The sequence below is a fragment of the Camarhynchus parvulus genome, chromosome 12, assembly GCF_901933205.1.
Source record: "Camarhynchus parvulus chromosome 12, STF_HiC, whole genome shotgun sequence".
In the NCBI taxonomy this organism is placed as follows: domain Eukaryota; kingdom Metazoa; phylum Chordata; class Aves; order Passeriformes; family Thraupidae; genus Camarhynchus; species Camarhynchus parvulus.
The window spans coordinates 11,218,637-11,235,602 of record NC_044582.1 but is presented as its reverse complement, the minus strand read 5'-3'; the positions used below and the strand labels follow the sequence as shown (position 1 = coordinate 11,235,602).

Here is a 16,966-nt window from a genome sequence, read left to right as displayed (position 1 = left end):
CGTGGATGTTGGGGACCAAGACCAGCCACACCGGAGACACCGGGATGAGGAACACCACGGACACTGGGAAAGGGAAGACTGGGAATGGGGTCATTTGGGACGGGGACAGCTGGGAACAGAGCCCAGGGCTACCCGGGAAGGGACAGCCAAGCCGCTGTCTCTCTCCCTGGGCAGTGGGTGGCCAAGGGCGCAGCAGCATCACGGCCAGCTGCACGAGTTACCTGGGGATCTGCCACGGATCCTGGCTCACCACATCCCCATTCCCACAGGGCCACCTCGGTACTCACCATGGCTGCAGCACAGCTCATCACCTGGGGAATGCTCCTGGCCACCGGAGTCCCTGTCAAAGCCCAGGGGGTGCTGCCGGCAGGGCTGTCCTTAGGTGGGAACCCCTTGCACAGCCCTGCCTGGGGACAGCAGTGGCCAGGCCCATCCCCTGCCTGGGAGGCATCGGGGGAGCCCAGTGGTGCCGGGGCCCCAAGGAGTGAGCGCTGGGGGGTCCAGCACCCCGTGCACTGGTCCCCACCTCTGCAGGCAGGGGATGGCACCAGGGCACCCCTGGAGATGGAAACCACTATGACAGGTGCTAATAGCAAGGTCTGGAGGGAAGGCAGCACAGTCCCGGCTGTGACAGAGGAGCCGCTTGTTGCCTGGCGAGGGCACGAAGCTGAAGTCCAGGACAGCTCCCTGCCCCACGGCTCTGCACTGGATACACCGGGCCCTGAGGTGCCCACGGACAGAGGGGCAGACTCTCCAGGGCCACCCTGGGCAGGGCAGGGTCTCTCCCTGTCCAGGCACAGCGTCTCCAAGACAGCCAGCACCCCCAGCCCTCAGCAATCCGCATCCACCACTGCCCTGGACCCCACGCTGGCAGCGGGGATGAGGACAGCAGATGCCCACGCAGGGGGACACACAGCGGCAGAGGGACACACAGCGGTCCCGGGCCTCTCTCAGGATGCACCACTCACTTCAGCCAGCAGCCAGTCGGTCCCGCCGGGCACAGCCCCCGATCCCACAGGCACGGGGCCAGCCTGGGGTCCCCCTGCCAGCCCTGGCCCTGTGCAGCTGGTGGGCAGCTGGGGGGACACGGGAGGCCCCCCCAGCCCCTCCCCGGCTCTGCCCAGCTCTGCCCCACGGCTGCGCCACACTGCCCCGTCCTGGGGGCTGGCTGAGCCCTGGACTCGAGCGCTCCCGTCCCACCAGCGCAGCACCCGGAGGGCTCCGCTCAGCCGCGCCACCACCAGCCCCGGCGATGCAGGCACCCGCACGGACCCTGGGACTACGGGGCAGCAGGGACCCCAGCCCGTCCCAGGCTCTGTCCTCAGCACCGGCCCTGCGCCACCCCCCGCCTCCAGCACGGCCACCCCCGGTACCCCGAGCAGAGGTAGGAGCCAGCGCAATGCGGGGGGCCCCGTGGCGGGGACCAAGCCCCGCAGGTGTCAGCGCCCTGCTCTGCTCTCTCTCGCAGGGCTGCTGCCCGAGGAGGACGTCGGCTCCCCGCAGCAGGTCCGGGGCGCCGTGGGCCCTGTGAACGTCCCAAATGTCACCAAAACGACCCCACAGCCAACGGCACATCCCACCACGGGGACGCTCGGGACAAGGCACCCAGGTGATACAGGGCTGCGTCCAAGCCCATCCGTTCTGCAGACGCTGTGGGAGCCCATCCCTGGGGCGTCGGGGCTGGCGGGGGATGGCAGCTATCTTGGGCTGCCCAGCCGGGACACAGTGACACCTTCAATCAGGATTGCCACCTGACAGCGGCCCTAATCTACTCCTGCCCGCAGGGATTAGCGCTAAATGCTCGGTGGGTGGGGGCTTCCCCAAGGGAGTGGGGGACGTCACCGGGGTTGTGCCACCCCTTGCACTGCGCGTCCTGAGAGAAAACCCCGGGAGGCACCGGTGGGCATAGCCCCAGCCAGCACAGGGCATCCCCGCTGCAGTGCTGGGGTGCCACATTTGATGCAGCCCAGTGCGGGGTGCAGGTGTGGGCCGAGTGGCACCAAGGCCCCCACTTCCCCCGACTGTCCTCCTCCTTCCTACCTGCAGACACGCCGGGGACGCAGACCGCGGCCTCCAGCACTGCGGCCCCCTCGGCCACGTGGCGACGGGCAGGGACGACGCCTCAGCCGGTGCCCCGAGATCCATCATCGCCGCAGCCACAGCCCACAGTCCGCGCCCCCCCGGCGCTGGGGCCCAACGCGACCGGGCTGCGCTGGGCCGAGCTGCAGCACCAGCTGGGCTTCTCCTGGGAGGCCCATGTCTATGGAGTGGCTGCCGCGTTCCTGCTGCTGGCGCTGGGCTGCCTGGCCGGGCTGGCGGGGACAGCCGTCCTGCGGCCCCCACAGCTTCTCCACGTCGTGGGGGCCCACGGGCTGCTGCTGGCCGCCTGCCTGCTGCGGGCCACCTTCCTGCTGCTGGATCCCTATGGGGCACGGGGCCGTCTGCCCACTCCGGCGCTGCTGCTGCTCAACACGGCCCCTATCCCCCTGCTGCTCGCCGCCTTTGCCCTCCTGCTCCAGCGGCTGCAGCGCCTGGCCCAGCTTCAGCTGCTGCCCTCCCGGCTGCGGGGGCTGCCAGCGCTGGGGGCTCTCGCTGCCCTGCACGGTGCGGTGATGGGCGCCGCCGACCTGCTGCCGCCTCGGCTGGGGCTCACGGCCGCGCTGGGGCTGCAGGCGCTGGGCTGCGGGGCGGGGGCTCTGCTGCTGCTGGGGGGGCTCTGGGGGTGCTGGCGAGCGCTGCGGGCGCCCTGCGAGGGCCGGGGCCGCAGCCGGGGCCGCGGGCGCTGCTGGCGGCAGCGGTGGCGGGGCTGCCGGTCTGCGGGCTGCAGCTCTTCAGCGCTGTGTGGCTGCGAGCGGTCCTGGGGCCTCACGGGCGCTTCTCCCGGCCCAGCTGGGCGGCACAGCTCTGGCTGCGGATCGGCGAGCTGGGCACGGCCCTGGCGCTGCTGGCGGCCGCCGCCGAGCCCGTGTGCTGCCGGTGCCGCCGCCGGAGCCCCGCCGGCCACTCCTGCTGGGCCAAGGCACTGCGGTACTTCTGCGCCGGCCGCAAAGCTGAAGCACCCGAATACCCCAACAACTGCTACGACTGGGCCGGCGGCGGCACCGGCGGCAGCGGTGCGGAGCGGACACCCGCCAACGACATCTCCAAAAACCTCATCCGCAACCCGGCGGAGCAGCTGCCCCTGCGGGCTCTGAAGGACAGCAACGAGGTCTGGGCAGCTGGCACCGGGATGCCGGGGCTCAGCCCCAAGTGCCCCAACATGCTGGCCGCCCGCTCCTGCGCCGCCTTCGAGCAGGGCTCGTCCCCCTCCCTGGGGGAGCTCATCTTCCGCCCGCCGTCCCCCATCGACCTGCGCCGCAGCATCGACCAGGCGCTCTGCCGCCGCCACCTCCTGCACGACGGCCTCTTCGGCCGGGCCCGCCGCGGCTCCGGCTCCTCGCTGCACGGCTCCCCTGCCCCCGACAAGACCCCCAGCCTGGGGCGCATGGTGCGCTGCAGCTCGCTCACGGAGCTGCCGGGCCCGCGCCAGCCCCACGGCACCATCACTGTCACTGTCACTGCCTCGGCCAGCTCGCTGGAGAGCAGCTCACTGAAGATCAGCTGGAACCCCTGGCGCCATGGGCTCTCCTCGCCCGACAGCCTGCCCCTGGACGAGGCGCCCAGCCGGGCCCCGCTCCTGGTGCCCGCCGGAGCCCCCGGCTGGGAACGCGAGGGCCCCCGCGCCTTCCCAGCCCTCGGCAAGGCGCTGGACTCCCGCAGCCTCTCCAGCGACACCATTGAGCTCTGAGCCCGGGACAGGCAGAGACTGGGGGCGCAGAAGGACAACGTGAGGGTGAGGACACTGTGAGGGTGTGGGGGTCTGATCCTGCGCCCCTGTAGGGCCGGGCAGGGGCGGTTCCATTTGTGCCAAACGAGAGAAATAAAGAGTTTATGCTGAGAGGAGACGGTCCTGTTGGCATGTGAAAGCAGTGGTGGGCAGCAGCACCCCCAATCCCCATCAATCCCTACCCTGAGCAGCCAAGCTGGGTGTGCAGAGCTTTATTTCCTGAGATATGGACACACGGACAGATGGACACACCCCGACGGACAAACCACGGACAAATGCAATGGCCACACTCATGCATCCAGCAGTGCAGCACCCTGCCAGTGGCGAGGGGCCCCTGGCCCCCAGCCTGGGAGGGGAGATGGGCTCTGCCCAGGGATGGGGGGCAGCTCTCCCAGCCACACAGCTCAGGGCATGGGGGGACCCAGCCCCCCACTCTCCCACAGGGAATGGCCTCTTGGGAGGGGAATCCTACAGGGCCAGGAGCCCCAGCCTGGGGGCAGATAGCAGGTTCCCTCCCTCACCTGCCCCTCCACCCCCTCACCTGTCAATGCCAGGCCTCTCCTCCAGAGCACGAGGAGCTGGGGGCAGCATGCTGTGCCCCCCACACGATGCTGCACTGCCTGGCATCACCCCCCCATCCAGAGGGGGCTGTGTGGGAGCCCCCAGGATCAGGTACTCCTGACTCATTCTGCAGGGACAGGGAAAACAAGACCCTATGCTAAGGGGGGCTGGGGGACGCATGCAGGGCACAGCATCTTCTACAGGATGCAGCCTTGGCAGCCAGCCCTGCTTGGGGAAGGCCCTGCACCCCAAGCTGAGTCTGCCCCTCTGCTTGTGCCCAGCAGCTCCAGAGCTATCTGCCCTTCATGAAGCCATCGAGGACACGGTCACTGCGGTCAGAGAGCCAGTAGCCAGCCATGGCAGCCACGGCACCAATGAAGATGGCGGTGAAGACCATGTCACCCTTGGCAGCCAGCGTGGCGAGGGCACAGATCATCACACCAAAGAACATCTGCTGCAGCACCACCACCTCGTCATCAGTCACGTCATCAAAGAAGCCCTTCTCTGGGGCATCTGCATGGACAACACTCGTGGGAGGGCACAGCTGACCAACAAGAGCCCCCTGCCATATCCCACACCCCCTGCCCAATGTCCCCTGCACTGCATTAGGCCATACCAGGGGGCTTGTCCTCCACGCACTGCCCATCTCGGCGGACGTGGCCTTGGGCACAGACGCACCGGTAGCTGCCCTCTGTGTTCTCACACACCTCCTGCACCCCTGTGCACACTGGCTCCTCGGCACTGGCACACTCATCCACGTCTGGGGGGAAGCCAGGGGTCAGGCAGGGCTTGGGCAGTGAAGAAGGGGCAGTATGGCCCCCCAGTCCACGGGAGGCACTCACCCAGGCACTTGGCTCCATCCCGCAAGTAGCCCTTGTTGCATTTCTTGCAGCGAGCCGGCCCGGCACCCATGCAGCCGATGCAAGCCGTGGAGCAGTCTGCCTCAGGAAATGGAGCCAGGGTTGCTGCCAGAGCTCCTTCCCAGCCCAGCCAGGGTTGGCCCCAAGCAGGGAAGAGTCACCAGCATGAAAACTCCCCCTTCCCCCTGACCTCGGCACTCATAGGAGCCCTCTGTGTTGACACAGTACTGGTTGGCTCGGCAGTGCGCCATCTCTGTGCCACACTCATCTATATCTGCAGGAGAGATGGGGATGGCCCCGTTGAGCTTCAGCTCTGGGGACGCAGCCCCCTGGCCCTGAGCTCATCCCTGGCCTTCACTCACCGATGCAGCGGTGCTCATGCAGCACCCAGCCTCTCTTGCAGCGAAGGCAGCTGGAGTCCTCGGGACCCGTGCAGCGCCCGCACGCCTGGTAGCACTCTGCGGGCAGGGAGGGACACGTGGACACAGGCATGGGGGAGCTGCCTGTACCCAGGCTGGACAGCACCGGCAGAGCCCCCACCTACCAGCACACACGAGGTGGCTCTTGTTCCGCGAGGCCTCATAGTAGCCATCCCCACACTCGGCGCAGAAGGGGCCGCCGTAGCCGGGGCTGCAGACGCAGAGGCCGGTGCCGCGGCGCGTGCCGTCACCATCGCATCGCCCATTGCCGCTGCAGGGCTGCCGGGGCCCGCCCGCACAGGCTGCACGGGGAGACACCAGCCGGCTGGCACAGAGGGCAACAGCCAGGGAGCCCCTCCAGCCCCACCAGCACCCGCTCACCCACAGTTACTCACACCGGCAGTCCGGGCCGTAGGTGCCGGGCGGGCAGCAAAGCATCATCCTGTCCACACACAGCCACTGGAAAAAGTCAGGGTGCTGCTGCTGCCTGGGGAGAGGAAGACACAGCACTCAGCCCCCTGCCATCCGCCTGTGCCCCTTGCCATCCCCCTGTCCCTGTCCCCAGACTCACTCATGGAACCACCACTGCTCCACATGCTCCTCACTCCGCTCCAGCAGTTGGTGACAGGCGAAGTCTGAGGGGGCACAGACACCCTCCAGCACCTCCAGCAGACGAGTCTCACTGCAGGGACACAAGCCAGTGTGGGGTATGACATCTGCAGCAGCTGGACTGCCCCAGCCCCTCACTGGGGTCACTTACCTGTGCTGGTACTTGGACAGCTTCTCCTCCTCCCAGGCTGTGTTACCCCCACCGAAGCCCTCATGCTCTGTCCGCTCCAGGCCCTGGGTGCATGGGGGAGCGGCAGTGCAGGCATGGAACCCCCCCAATAACCTCTCCATCCGTAGGGTTCCACGAGACACATCACCTCCAGGGACCTGCCACCCTCTCCCCTCCCCAGAGCCCAGGCATTGTGTCCCTGGGAATGCCGCAGGAGTGCCTCCACTTCACCACTGTCCCCCGCAAAACACCCCTCTATGGGCCCTGTCACCACCCTTATCCCCCCGGTCTGTGATTCCTCTGGGCTCCCCAACATCACCCCACCCAGGACCCACCTTGTCCCTGCTCACTGCCATCTCCAGGCCGTGTCCCCCAAGTCTGCCACCCATGGGCCCCTCCCGTCACTGTCCCCTGACCCCCAGCTCCCCCACGAAGCAGCGGCTGTGTCAACCCACACCCCTCGGTGCCGTTGCCCCCGTGTGCCCCCTCGCCGCGGCCTCCATCACTCCTGTGCCCCCCCGGCGCGCACCCTGATGAAGCTGTCGGCGAGGCCGCGACAAGCTCGGCATGGCTCGGCCCCGTCTCGGTGGGGGTCGGGGTCGGCGCGAACGGCCAGCAGGACCCCCCCGAGGAGGGCGGCCCACAGGAGGGCGGCCCCCAGCCCGGGCCCCCTGCGCCGGGGCGAGCGCGGCACCAGCGGCAGCAGCGGCCCCATCGTGCGCCCGCCCCGCCCGCACCACGTGGGCCGCGCCCGCTGACTCAGCGCCGCCGCCCCCGCCAATGGCCGCGCGCCGCCGCCCGCCCCCCGCTCCCAGCCAATCCGCGCCGCGCCCTGGGCCCGCCCACCCGCGCCTTAAAGGGGCCGCGGGCAAAGGCCCGGGACGGGGACGCGCGGACGGGCTGCAGTCGGTGACCACGCGCGGACGGGCTGCAGTCGGTGACCCCGCGCGGAGCGGGGCCGACTGCCCGGAGCGCACCGCACCATCCCGGGCCTCGCCTGGCCTGGGCGGGGCCCTCTAAATATCCTTCCCACCCCCAACCAAACCAGGCGGATTCACCTTTACCCCCTCCACTCAAGCTGATCCACTTCCCTCTCACTGTACCCAAATTTGCCCAGTTCCCCCTCATCTCACCCTAAACAGGTCCAGTTTGTTCTCACATTTTCCCCCCAAACTGTCCGAGTTACCAATCATGCCCCAATGAGCTGGTCCACTTCCCCATCACCACCCCAAATTGGTCCACTTCCCCATCCACCCTCTAACCAAAAAACCTCCTTCTCCTTCACGCCCTAAACAGCCCAGCCCCCTTCCTGCCCCTGTATCTCCCCGTCATCCCTCTCCGTGCCATCCGAGTCCACCCCATCACCCCTTCCCAACGCATCCCAGTCCGTGCTGGGCTCAGAGCTGGACTCACACTCAGCAAAAGCACTGTCACCCCTTTATTCTCCTACCGCCCGCTGCAGAGCCTCGGCCACGGCCGCCACGTGTGGCTGCAGACACCGGCCCCTCTGCCGAGCTGGGCCTGCCAGCGCCTGCAAGAACCGCTCCATCTCGCCGGGCAGTGCGAAGGCAGGGGCTGCCCGCAGCGCTGGGGGCACTGCCGGCACCAAGGCCTCCAGCCGGGCCACCACGTAGTGCCCACGGGCCACTGCCAACACCGGCATGGCGCAGGACAGAGCGGCCGCAAACACCTCGCAGGGTGCCACAGTGGGGACATCGTCAGGGTCAGGGCTGTGCCGGGGCCCGAGGCTGCTTTCAGCGGCCCCGGACTCTGGCACAACCCTGGCCCCGGCGTCCCACTGCTGTGCAGCAGCCACGGCTGCCGGAGAGAGGAGGAGGATGATGGTGTCACTGTCACGCAGCGCCCGGTGGTGCTGGGCGTGCAGCCAGGGCAGTGGCCCCAAAGCTGCTACCCCGCTGCCACCTCCGGGTGCTGCCACCACCGTCAGCCCCAGCGAGTGCAGAGCTGCCATCAAGGCACACGCTGCCTGCTCCGCCACCGGCTCTGCTGCATGCACCAGCAGGGCCCGCCGGCCCTGCAGCGGACCTGAGGGGGAGATCATCAGTGCCCGGATCCCTCTAGGCACCCTGTACCCAGCCTGTGGTGGGAGCCATGCTGGGAAGCACCCACGATGGGGGAGACCACCCCCTGCCTCTGTCAGCCAAGCCCTGCAGCACCTGTACCTAAGTGTACCCTGTACCCAAGCTAAAGCACAGCCACAATGGGAAGCAGCTGAGACCAACACTGACAAAAGTCCCCCAATCCCCTTGTGAAACCCTTTACCTACCCTAAGGGACAGGCATGGTGGGAGACAGGTTGCAATCTGCCCCCTCCCACCCCCATAGGGTTCTCACCCTCTTCTCTGTTTCCCTACACCCCCACCTACCCTGTCAGGCAGGCAAACATAAATCTGGGTGGGGGACCCCCTCACTCTGTCCTCTGACCCCTCTGGGATAGGAACAGACTGCCCACTTCCCCCGAGGCCCCAGGCTCAACCCACACTCACCACTGGAGCCATAGCCAGCCCTCAGGGATTTCAGCCATCCTGAAGGGAAGAGAGGCAGTGAGGTCTCAGGAGGGGTCCCAGGCCAGGCACAGCCTCCAGAAGTGCACCACTCACCCTTCATGTCCTCCTTCTTCATCAAGAGCAGCAGCAGGAGACAGGCAGTTCCCAGCAGCACCCCCATCCACACCAGTGCCCAGTGGGTACGCAGGTCTGCAGGGCAGGATCTGCATCCACCAAGGGCCCCCGGCACCCAACCAAGGTCTCCAGCGGCCCCACAGGGGGGTTCCCTCCCCCGGCCCTCCCTTATCCCTCCTCTCCCCCACCGTGGCTGTCAACACTCACACTTGTGCAGGGGACAGGCCCAGAGCACAACCCCAGTTCTGTTCGATGGCCGCCACAGCTGCGGGGGACACAGGGACATGTCAGACACTGCCCAGTCCCTGCCCACAGCCCACTGCCCACTCACACTGACCTGCTGGCACTGCCCCCCTGCCACATCCCGCTGCAGATCCTGCTCCAGCAGGCCAGGGTGCCCCGCTCCCTGCAACAACACAGCAGGTCAGACAGCAGTGCCACCACTGCTGGGCACAGGGGTCCCTGTGCCACCAGTGCCACTGCTGCCGGCACATGGGGGTCCCTTCCTCTTTACCCTGCTGGTGAAGCTGGCCAGGGGTGTGCAGGCACCCCTCTCCACGGCACACAGTGAGGCATTTCCCCCACGCTCCAGCAGCAGGAGGTCATCGGGGCGGCCGGGCAGCGCTCCTAGGAATGTGCCAGAGGGCTGGGTGGGTGGTGAGGGGAGGCCAAGGAGGGGTCCCCCCCCTTATTTGCACCCACAGGCTGCCTCTACCTTCCCACCCCAGCAGTACTCACGGTCTCGCAGGCACTGGGTCAGCCGGACCTGCCCACTGCTCCACACCTGCCCAGAGAGTGGATTAACAGGGCTTGGGGGTGATGTGGGGCTGCCCATGGGGCAGCTGTGGGGCAGAGTGGTGTCCTACCTGCACACAAAGGTTGGGGTGTGGCCGCAGCCCTCCAAACTCCTGGGGTCCCTGTGGGTGTAAGGGATGCTCCATAAACTGTCACCAGCATCCTTCCCAAAGCCCCCAGTGCCCCACAGAGCCCCACAGAGCCCCACTCACCTTCCCCCCGGCAGGCTGCTGCAGGCCAGGCAGGGGTTGGCAGGCCCCGGAGGGCACTGGCTGCCAGCAGGGCACCAGCTCAGCCAGGAGGTCGCAGGGGGCAGAGAGGGAGCAGGTCAGCACCTGCCCCTGGATGTGCAGGACCAGCTGGCTCTGCGCCCACAGTCGCTCCCAGGCCTCAGCATCTGCAGTGGCACGAGGACAGGAGTGTCACTCCATGTGGTGTCCCCTCAAGTCCCTCTGTGTCCCAGCCTCAGAGTGAAGGTACCATGAGAGAAGGGGCACAGGGTGGCCCGTAGTGGGTCCTGGGTTTCTGGCCAGACCTGGGAGTGGGGAAAAAGACAAGAAAAGTATTCACGCCAGTCCCTTTGGGATGCCAGAGGCAGATATATGGAGCTTGGAGCCCCTCTTAAGTGGCCACTTATCCTTCCACCCCGCAGTGCCTGGTTGGATGCTCACCTGCAGGCAGAGGCAGGGCAGCACCTCATCGGCAGGCAGGACATAGTTCATGGGACTGCTCTGCTACCAGCAACCAGATGTGGGTCACCCCGTGGCAAATCACCACCAGCAGGGTCACCCAGGGGGATCTGCTCCCAGGGGACCCTCTCCCAGCACACTGCCTATAACACAGACATGGCTTCTCGGGAACGGGGAGGAGGGCAGCCACCAGAGAACAGACAGGGGAGGGGGTCAGGGAATGGGATGCATACTCACCATGGTCACCACATGCCCCGGCCCACTGGTGCCATGGCTATGGTTGTGGTAGAGCCGGAGTGTGTAGCTGTGCCCTACTGCAGCCCCCTCCACCTCCACAACCACCTCCTTCTGCCCCGGGGAGACCCGCAGCCTGGGTACTGTGTGAGAGGCAGCTCAGGTCACCCCGCTCCTGGCACTGCCTGCCCAGCACCATGGCATGGGGCACAGCACCCCCAGGGTCACTCTTGCCCCTGGTGTCCACTGCCCAGCTCTCCTCTGGGGAAGCAAACTGAGGCAGGGTGATGCCAGCACCTACCTTGGCACTGGGGGACAGCATCCTGTGCTGCAGGCCACGAGCAGTCTGTGGGGACAGTGAATCAGTGGGCAGCGGGGCTGGGGCCACTGCAGGGGACCTGCTGGGGCTTACCTGGCACCCTCTGCTGCTGGCTCAGCCTCTGCCGGCCCCGTGAGTTCATGTATGCTGAGATGTGGAGTTCGGAGCCCAGCGGCGCCTCAAAGCACCGGAAGATCACCCAACCCTGGGCAGGAAAACCACCACCCCACTGCGGTGAGGCACCGGCACCGCCAGCACCCCCCTCCCTGGGGCACAGGAACGGGACCCCCATGCCACAGAGATGTGCTGATGCCAGCACCCACATCCCCAGTGCCCAGGGACCGAAAGTGCAGGGACACTGATCCCCAGTGCCCAAGATCTACGTACCACAGTTCGGCCGCGCAGAGCGGGGCCCAAGGGTGCCCAGACCTCCACGGCCACACAGCGGGATGAGGCAAACGTGTGCCCAGAGAGCAGCAGCAGCCCAGTAACGTTGGGCTGGGACGGGGTGGCCGCAGTCGCTGGTGACCACTGTCCCCCATCACCGCTGTCCTCTGTCCCAGCGGTGCCCAGCTGCACGGAGAGGCGGGACTCGGTGGCCGTGCCGGCGGCAGGTGACAAGGCCAGGCGCACCCGTGCCTCCAGGCAGGGCGCACAGGCCGTGGGCTCGGTGCAGCGCAGCGCCGGCTCCAGCCGCAGACGGGCCAAGGCCAGCTCCTGCCTGGGCCCCGGGGGCTCTGTCCCGCACAGCACATCGGTGTCTGGGGGGACACAGAGGGCAGCGTGGGGTGGAGTCCCCATGCCCCGGGTGGGGTGGGGGCCATGGCAGGGTGATGGCACTTACCCAAGAGGCGGCAGGTGAGGCCCTGGGGGAGGCAGGGGTGAGGCCGGCGGTGGTGCCAGGTGCCCGATGCCTGCGCGCTGGTGACACCAACCCACCTGGGAGCAGGCCAGGGTGTCGCGGGGGTCCCCACGGCCACCCGCCGACCCCGCCACCAGCACCAGCAGGAGCTGCCCCAGTGCGTGCATGGTGGGGCCGGGGCCTCGGGGTGCCCCGGCCCCACGCCGGCTACTCCCCGGCAGCCCTGTCCCGGCTCCACGGGCCCCACCGCCGCCGCCGGCTCCCGCTTCCTGCTCCGATCCCGGACACCCGGCTCCCTGCGTGGCGTCAGCAGCCGCCCTGGGTGGGGCCTCCTGCTCCCGCACCGGCCGCCGAGGGCTCCGTGTCCCGCCACCCTTGCGGAGGGCTCGGGGCCCCACAGAGACGAGTTGGCTCCATGGCACGGGCACGGTGCCAGGCTGGCCCCAGGCAGCCGCCGCGGCTGTGGGACACGGTGTGGCAGCCGTGCCGGTACAGGCTGTGCCCAGCCGGGTGCGTCCTCTTGCCCCTCCGTGCTGCAGAGAGCGCTGGGCAGCCCCCGGTCCTCCAGGGCACCAACAGATCTCCCCCGGTACACCAGAGAGACAACAGAACAGGGTGAAATAACGCCTTTATTGCTTCCACCCCAGACCAAGTCCTGCTGGCGATGTGAGGCAAAGAGCCGGGCCGGGCTATGCCCAGCAGCCGCCCCTCCAGCCACCTGTGCGTGGGCAGGGCAGGGAGCCTCCCCATCTCTCAGCTTCTTCCTGCACCGACCCAACTCCTCGCTCAGCTGTGCCGTCCAAAGGGTCTTCTATGGGCTCTCCTCTGGAGCAGGTCCCTCTATGGGAATAAAGCTGCCCCTGCTCGGGACAGCATCTCCGCTCCTGACCACATTTGACAGCTGGATGCTCACTCCAGCCCCCGCAGCACACTCCATGACTGAGGCCAGTCCTGCTCAGAGCCCTGCAGCCATGCCCAGCTCAGGCCCAGCCTGGGCACTCAGGTGCCAGAAGCTGCCCCGGGGGGCCGGGGCGGGGGGCTGCCCTCCCTGGCCCCCACGTCCAGCAGCCGGTGCAGGAAGCCCCCTGCCCTGCCCCAGCGGCAGTGCCGAGGGCCCGGGGGGCTGCCCCGCAGGGCCCCCAGCAGCCCGGGCAGCTGTCGCGGCAGGCGGTAGGTGGGCAGGGGCCGAAGCGGGGCGGGGGACATCGCGGGGGCTGCAGAGCCGGCTGAAGTACGCCAGGACCCACCCGCCGCCGCGGCCCGCCGCCCCCAGCTCCCCATGCAGGCAGGCCATGGCTGCCCCAAAAATGTCATGGGCATCCCCAGGCATCCCGTCGGCCATCCCGACCTGCCACCGATGGAAGAGCCGGGCACTGCCCCGGCTCCAGAGGAGCAGGACAGTGCCGCGCTGGCGGCCCACGTGGCCCCGCTGGGCGTAGAGCCAGGGCAGGGCGCCCACCTGGCCCAGGCCACCCGCTTCCCACAGGTCCAGGCGCACGTCGCAGCCCAGCCCCGTGCGCAGCCGCTCGGCCAGGGCACACACCAGCCCCAGGTGCTCCTCTGAGTCTGGCGAGTACAGCAGCAGCACGGGGCGCCTGCCAGGGACACCTGCAGGGTGGAGGGGACAGCAGTGACAGCTCAGCTCCATGTCCTGGCATCCCCTGAGATCCAACAGCATCTGCCATCCACCACCCTGGGACCCCCTCCAGCCCAGAAACTGGCACCCCCTGGCACTCCAGCCCCTCCTGCCGTCCCTCCTGCAGCCCCCTTGGGTGCTCCTCACCATCATTTGGCCTCCAGGCACCACGGCAGTTGAGGAGCAGCACAGTCACCACCAGTCCCAGCACCAGCACCAGCCCCAGTAGCCCGAAGTGCCTGTGGGAGACTGGGAGAGGGGCAGTAAAGGGGCTGTCTGCCCATTTCCACTGCCCCCTGAGTCCCCTCCAGGACCCTCTCTCACCATCGGGACAGAGCAGCCGCTTCCGAGCAAAATGCACGTCCGAGCGCCACACCTGGGGAAGGGGCTGGGTAAGAGGGGGACCATGTTGGGTCCCCCACAGCACAGATGACTGCACAAGGGTCACCTTACCAGCACGCAGCTGCCCAGGACCTGCACTGGCAGCAGCAGCGCCAACTCCCCTGGAGCAGAGCCCTCTGGCTGCAAAGCACAAGGGCAGGGTCAGTGCGGGTCTGTCCCCACCACGTCCCCCTAGCCCTGCAGCACTCACCTGTGTGACAGTGTAGAGTGGGGCCTCGGGTTCACAGTGCCCACCCCGGTGCTGGCACAGGGCTGCACTGAAGGCTGCAGGGATGCGGGAGGTGAGGTGCAGGTGCAGTTGGAGCCCCCAGACACTCACTGAGACATTCCAGGCAGTCTCTGTGGCCACCAGAGAGAGAGGGGAGGTTGCAGGATGCCCAGCAGGGTGAGGGGTGCAAGGGACCCCAGGGCAGGGCTGTGCTTAGCCTAGGGCTGCCTCCCACCGGCAGGACTCACCTGACTGGTGGGGACACTCCACATGGCTGCTGTTCTTGTAGGAGAACTGAGGGGAGGTGGGATCAGCAAAGGGCAGGGTGAGCTGCCCTCACCCACCACAGCCCCCCAGCCCCTTCCGAGATGGTGCCCACCCACCCACCCACAGGGGCTTACTCGGAAGCAGAGCTGGGGGTGCACGTCCACCTTGTCCAGTACGTACACCTGGAACAAATGGAGAGTGTGTCACAGTTACCACCTCTGACCCACACAGCCACAGTGCCCACCCACTACCCTACAGGGACCCTGAGATCCAGTGGATGCCCCGGCGAGTGACACGGTCCCACATCCTGTGACATCTCAAGATCAGGAGCCCTCACCTGCTCGTCCTCACTGGCTGTGGAATTGGGGATGTCGTGACAGGGTGCAGCCTCATCAGCTGCCTCCCTCCAGCAGAGGGTGGCCCGTGGGTGCAGGGGGCAGCTGGCACTCAGCGCCATTGCCATCTGGTCCTTGCTGCTGGTGCTGAAGTCGTGGAAGTGCACCGAGGACCACAGCTCGGGGCCATCTACGGGGCACCACATCAGCGGGGTGGGGAGACACCAAGGGACACCCCTGGGACCCAGCTCCCCTCCCCACAGGCAGCAGGCACTCACAGGCATCTGGCCGGTCACGGAAGGGGCAGTGTTTGCTCCGCGGGCTGTCGTGGTGGGAGTAGGAGGCCTGGGGCAGCAGAGCATGATAGTCAGAGCAGGATATGCCCCCCCCTCCTCCTCATGCGAGGGCAAAGGGGCTCTGATGGTTGTAGGGGAGGGCAACCCACCTCAATGCACAGGCAGGGCACCAGGAACTCATACGGCAGTGAGATGTGGTGGCCCCCTGGCACCAGCACCTGCAACATGGAGGGAGCATCAGCTGGCAGGGACTGTGTCCCCCAGTCTGGGACGGAGGTGTCGGGGGGCAGAGCTGTTACCTGCTGGTGGAAGGGCCGGGACAGCTCCTCACACTCCAGGGCCAGCTGGTGGCACAGCCGCACCATGAGGGGGGGACCCGCGGGCACCCGCACCTCAATGGCCCGCAGCTCAGGGAGCCAAGCATGGGTAAAGACAGGCCCTGCAGAGCAGCCAGGGGGTCAGCTGGAACCAGCGTCCCCCCAGGACACCTCCCAAGCGCTTCAGTCTCACCGGGTGGCTCAGCGGTGACTGTATGGCTGCAGCTTAGGGCCAAGCCCCGATCTGGGATGGTGCGAAGGGAGACGAGGACTCGCCGCCCGCTCTCTGCCGGGAAGCAGTCGAACTGCACCTGCCACTGCGGGGAGCAGGGGGTCAGCGCGGGGTCCGGGCCTCGTGTGCCCCGCTCCACCCCCAGCGCAGACTCACCGCGGAGCTGCCCGACACCCGGCGTCGCTGCCAAACCTGCAGCCAGCCAGCCCTGTTGGAGCCCAGCTCCAGGAAGGTGAGGCGCAGTCCCCGGACACCGCCGAGCTCTGCGAGAAACCGGCGTGGGGTGCTGACATGGGTGGGGGAACTGGCTGTGTGTCCCCTGCCGCGGGGATGCCGCCCCCGGCCGTACCTGAGGCGGGGAGGGCCAGGCGCACCCGCAGGCAGGGCTGGCAGGGCTGCGCGGGCAGGCACAGCCGGGCACGGCTCAGCGACAGCGCGGGCGGCTCCAGCGGCGGCCCGGGGCGGGAAGGGCGGCGGCAGCGGGGGCGGCTCAGCGTCCTGTCGGCTGCAGGAGGAGAGCAGACGGGGGGCGGCCGTGCGCCGGGGGTCCCGCGGGCAGCAGGAGCCCCGGGGATTGGGAGTGCTTGGAAAGAGGGAGAGCCCCGAAGAATGCCGGGGAGGTGTAGTCGGAAGGGAGGTGCCCCGGGGATCGAGAGTCCTGACAAACCGGGAGCCTCGGTGATTCGGAGTCCTCGGAAGCGGGAATCTTTGGGGGTCGGGAGTGCTCGGAAACAGGGAGCCCCGGAGATCCGGAGTCCTCGGAAGCGGGGAGCCCCAAGAGCCAGGAAGTTTCGGGGATCGGGAGTACTCGGAAGCGGGGAGCCCGGTGCCCCGGAAACCTGGAGCGCCCCGTCCCCACCCCCCATCCTCCCGGACTCAGTAGCCGCGGGCAGGGGAAGCCCCACCGTCCCGCCGCACCCGGAGCCGGTATGGCCAGGCAGGAGCAGCCCCGCGCTGACAGCCCTGCCCCGCCGCTACTCACCGGTGGCCCGGCACTCCTGCAAGCAAAGAGACGGGGTGAGCGCGGCGCCGCCCCACCCCACCTTTCCCCGCCACTTCCCTTCCCCGGCGCTCACGAAGTTGGCGGAGACCCGCAGGCGGGTCACGGCGGCCCCGCTCCCGGACGGTAGCAGCAGCAACGGCAGCAGCGCGGCGGCAGCGGCGAGCAGCAGCGGGCGCCCCATGGCCGAGCGCCGCCGCTCCCCGCCCCGCCCCGGGCCGGCCCCGCCGCATTCCTGCACCGGCACGTGCGGCCCCGCCGGGCGGCGCTTCCTGCGGCGCAGACACGC

The 16,966-nt window shown here is 68.1% G+C and overlaps 4 protein-coding genes across 5 annotated transcripts; 1 reads left to right on the top strand and 3 right to left on the bottom strand.

Annotated features, from left to right (window-relative positions):
- The first annotated feature begins 288 nt into the window (after positions 1 to 288).
- On the top strand, positions 289 to 3,851 carry PRRT3 (proline rich transmembrane protein 3). The gene is given in 4 exon segments (XM_030957029.1): positions 289 to 1,384; positions 1,469 to 1,609; positions 2,047 to 2,748; positions 2,751 to 3,851. Coding segments are annotated over 4 exon segments (2,976 nt in total). The 3' UTR covers positions 3,788 to 3,851.
- A 155-nt stretch (positions 3,852 to 4,006) lies between these two features.
- On the bottom strand, positions 4,007 to 7,160 carry CRELD1 (cysteine rich with EGF like domains 1). 2 transcript variants are annotated; one of them, XM_030957030.1, is made up of 10 exons: positions 6,974 to 7,160; positions 6,427 to 6,509; positions 6,238 to 6,348; positions 6,062 to 6,153; positions 5,792 to 5,968; positions 5,610 to 5,705; positions 5,438 to 5,521; positions 5,230 to 5,325; positions 5,004 to 5,147; positions 4,007 to 4,900 (listed from the first exon to the last, which is right to left on the bottom strand). In XM_030957030.1, the coding sequence occupies exons 1-10, from the start codon at positions 7,157 to 7,159 to the stop codon at positions 4,680 to 4,682; spliced, it is 1,290 nt and encodes a 429-aa protein (XP_030812890.1). In that variant the 5' UTR covers position 7,160; the 3' UTR covers positions 4,007 to 4,679. The 2 variants fall into 2 exon arrangements, with proteins under 2 accessions (XP_030812890.1, XP_030812891.1); XM_030957031.1 differs by lacking the exon at positions 5,438 to 5,521.
- Positions 7,161 to 7,875: 715 nt separating this feature from the next.
- IL17RC (interleukin 17 receptor C) lies at positions 7,876 to 12,244 on the bottom strand. Its single transcript, XM_030956806.1, has 17 exons — positions 12,062 to 12,244; positions 11,967 to 11,988; positions 11,510 to 11,883; positions 11,216 to 11,327; positions 11,105 to 11,149; positions 10,807 to 10,946; positions 10,552 to 10,614; positions 10,361 to 10,415; positions 10,093 to 10,277; positions 9,952 to 10,002; positions 9,824 to 9,869; positions 9,600 to 9,712; positions 9,423 to 9,491; positions 9,293 to 9,350; positions 9,065 to 9,160; positions 8,951 to 8,989; positions 7,876 to 8,490 (listed from the first exon to the last, which is right to left on the bottom strand). The coding sequence occupies exons 1-17, from the start codon at positions 12,149 to 12,151 to the stop codon at positions 7,883 to 7,885; spliced, it is 2,166 nt and encodes a 721-aa protein (XP_030812666.1). The 5' UTR covers positions 12,152 to 12,244; the 3' UTR covers positions 7,876 to 7,882.
- Positions 12,245 to 12,614: 370 nt separating this feature from the next.
- On the bottom strand, positions 12,615 to 16,910 carry IL17RE (interleukin 17 receptor E). Its single transcript, XM_030956791.1, is given in 18 exon segments — positions 12,615 to 13,178; positions 13,180 to 13,592; positions 13,768 to 13,869; positions 13,945 to 13,996; positions 14,074 to 14,142; positions 14,213 to 14,361; positions 14,479 to 14,524; positions 14,632 to 14,679; positions 14,835 to 15,022; positions 15,111 to 15,177; positions 15,278 to 15,346; positions 15,428 to 15,567; positions 15,639 to 15,762; positions 15,834 to 15,940; positions 16,027 to 16,182; positions 16,660 to 16,675; positions 16,754 to 16,868; positions 16,870 to 16,910. Coding segments are annotated over 18 exon segments (2,097 nt in total). The 3' UTR covers positions 12,615 to 12,983.
- Positions 16,911 to 16,966: the final 56 nt, after the last annotated feature.

Coding starts and splice junctions, on each gene's coding strand:
- IL17RC (XM_030956806.1), bottom strand. CDS start 12,151: ATGCACGCACTGGGGCAGCTCCTGCTGGTGCTGGTGGCGGGGTCGGCG. Junction 10,278..10,360: donor CCTGTGCCCCTTCTCTCATG/GTACCTTCACTC, acceptor GTGCCACTGCAG/ATGCTGAGGCCTGGGAGCGA. Junction 8,491..8,950: donor GGCTGGCTATGGCTCCAGTG/GTGAGTGTGGGT, acceptor TCTCCCCCTCAG/GTCCGCTGCAGGGCCGGCGG.
- CRELD1 (XM_030957030.1), bottom strand. CDS start 7,159: ATGGGGCCGCTGCTGCCGCTGGTGCCGCGCTCGCCCCGGCGCAGGGGG. Junction 5,969..6,061: donor CTACGGCCCGGACTGCCGGT/GTGAGTAACTGT, acceptor CTCCCCGTGCAG/CCTGTGCGGGCGGGCCCCGG. Junction 5,706..5,791: donor GAGCCACCTCGTGTGTGCTG/GTAGGTGGGGGC, acceptor CCCTGCCCGCAG/AGTGCTACCAGGCGTGCGGG.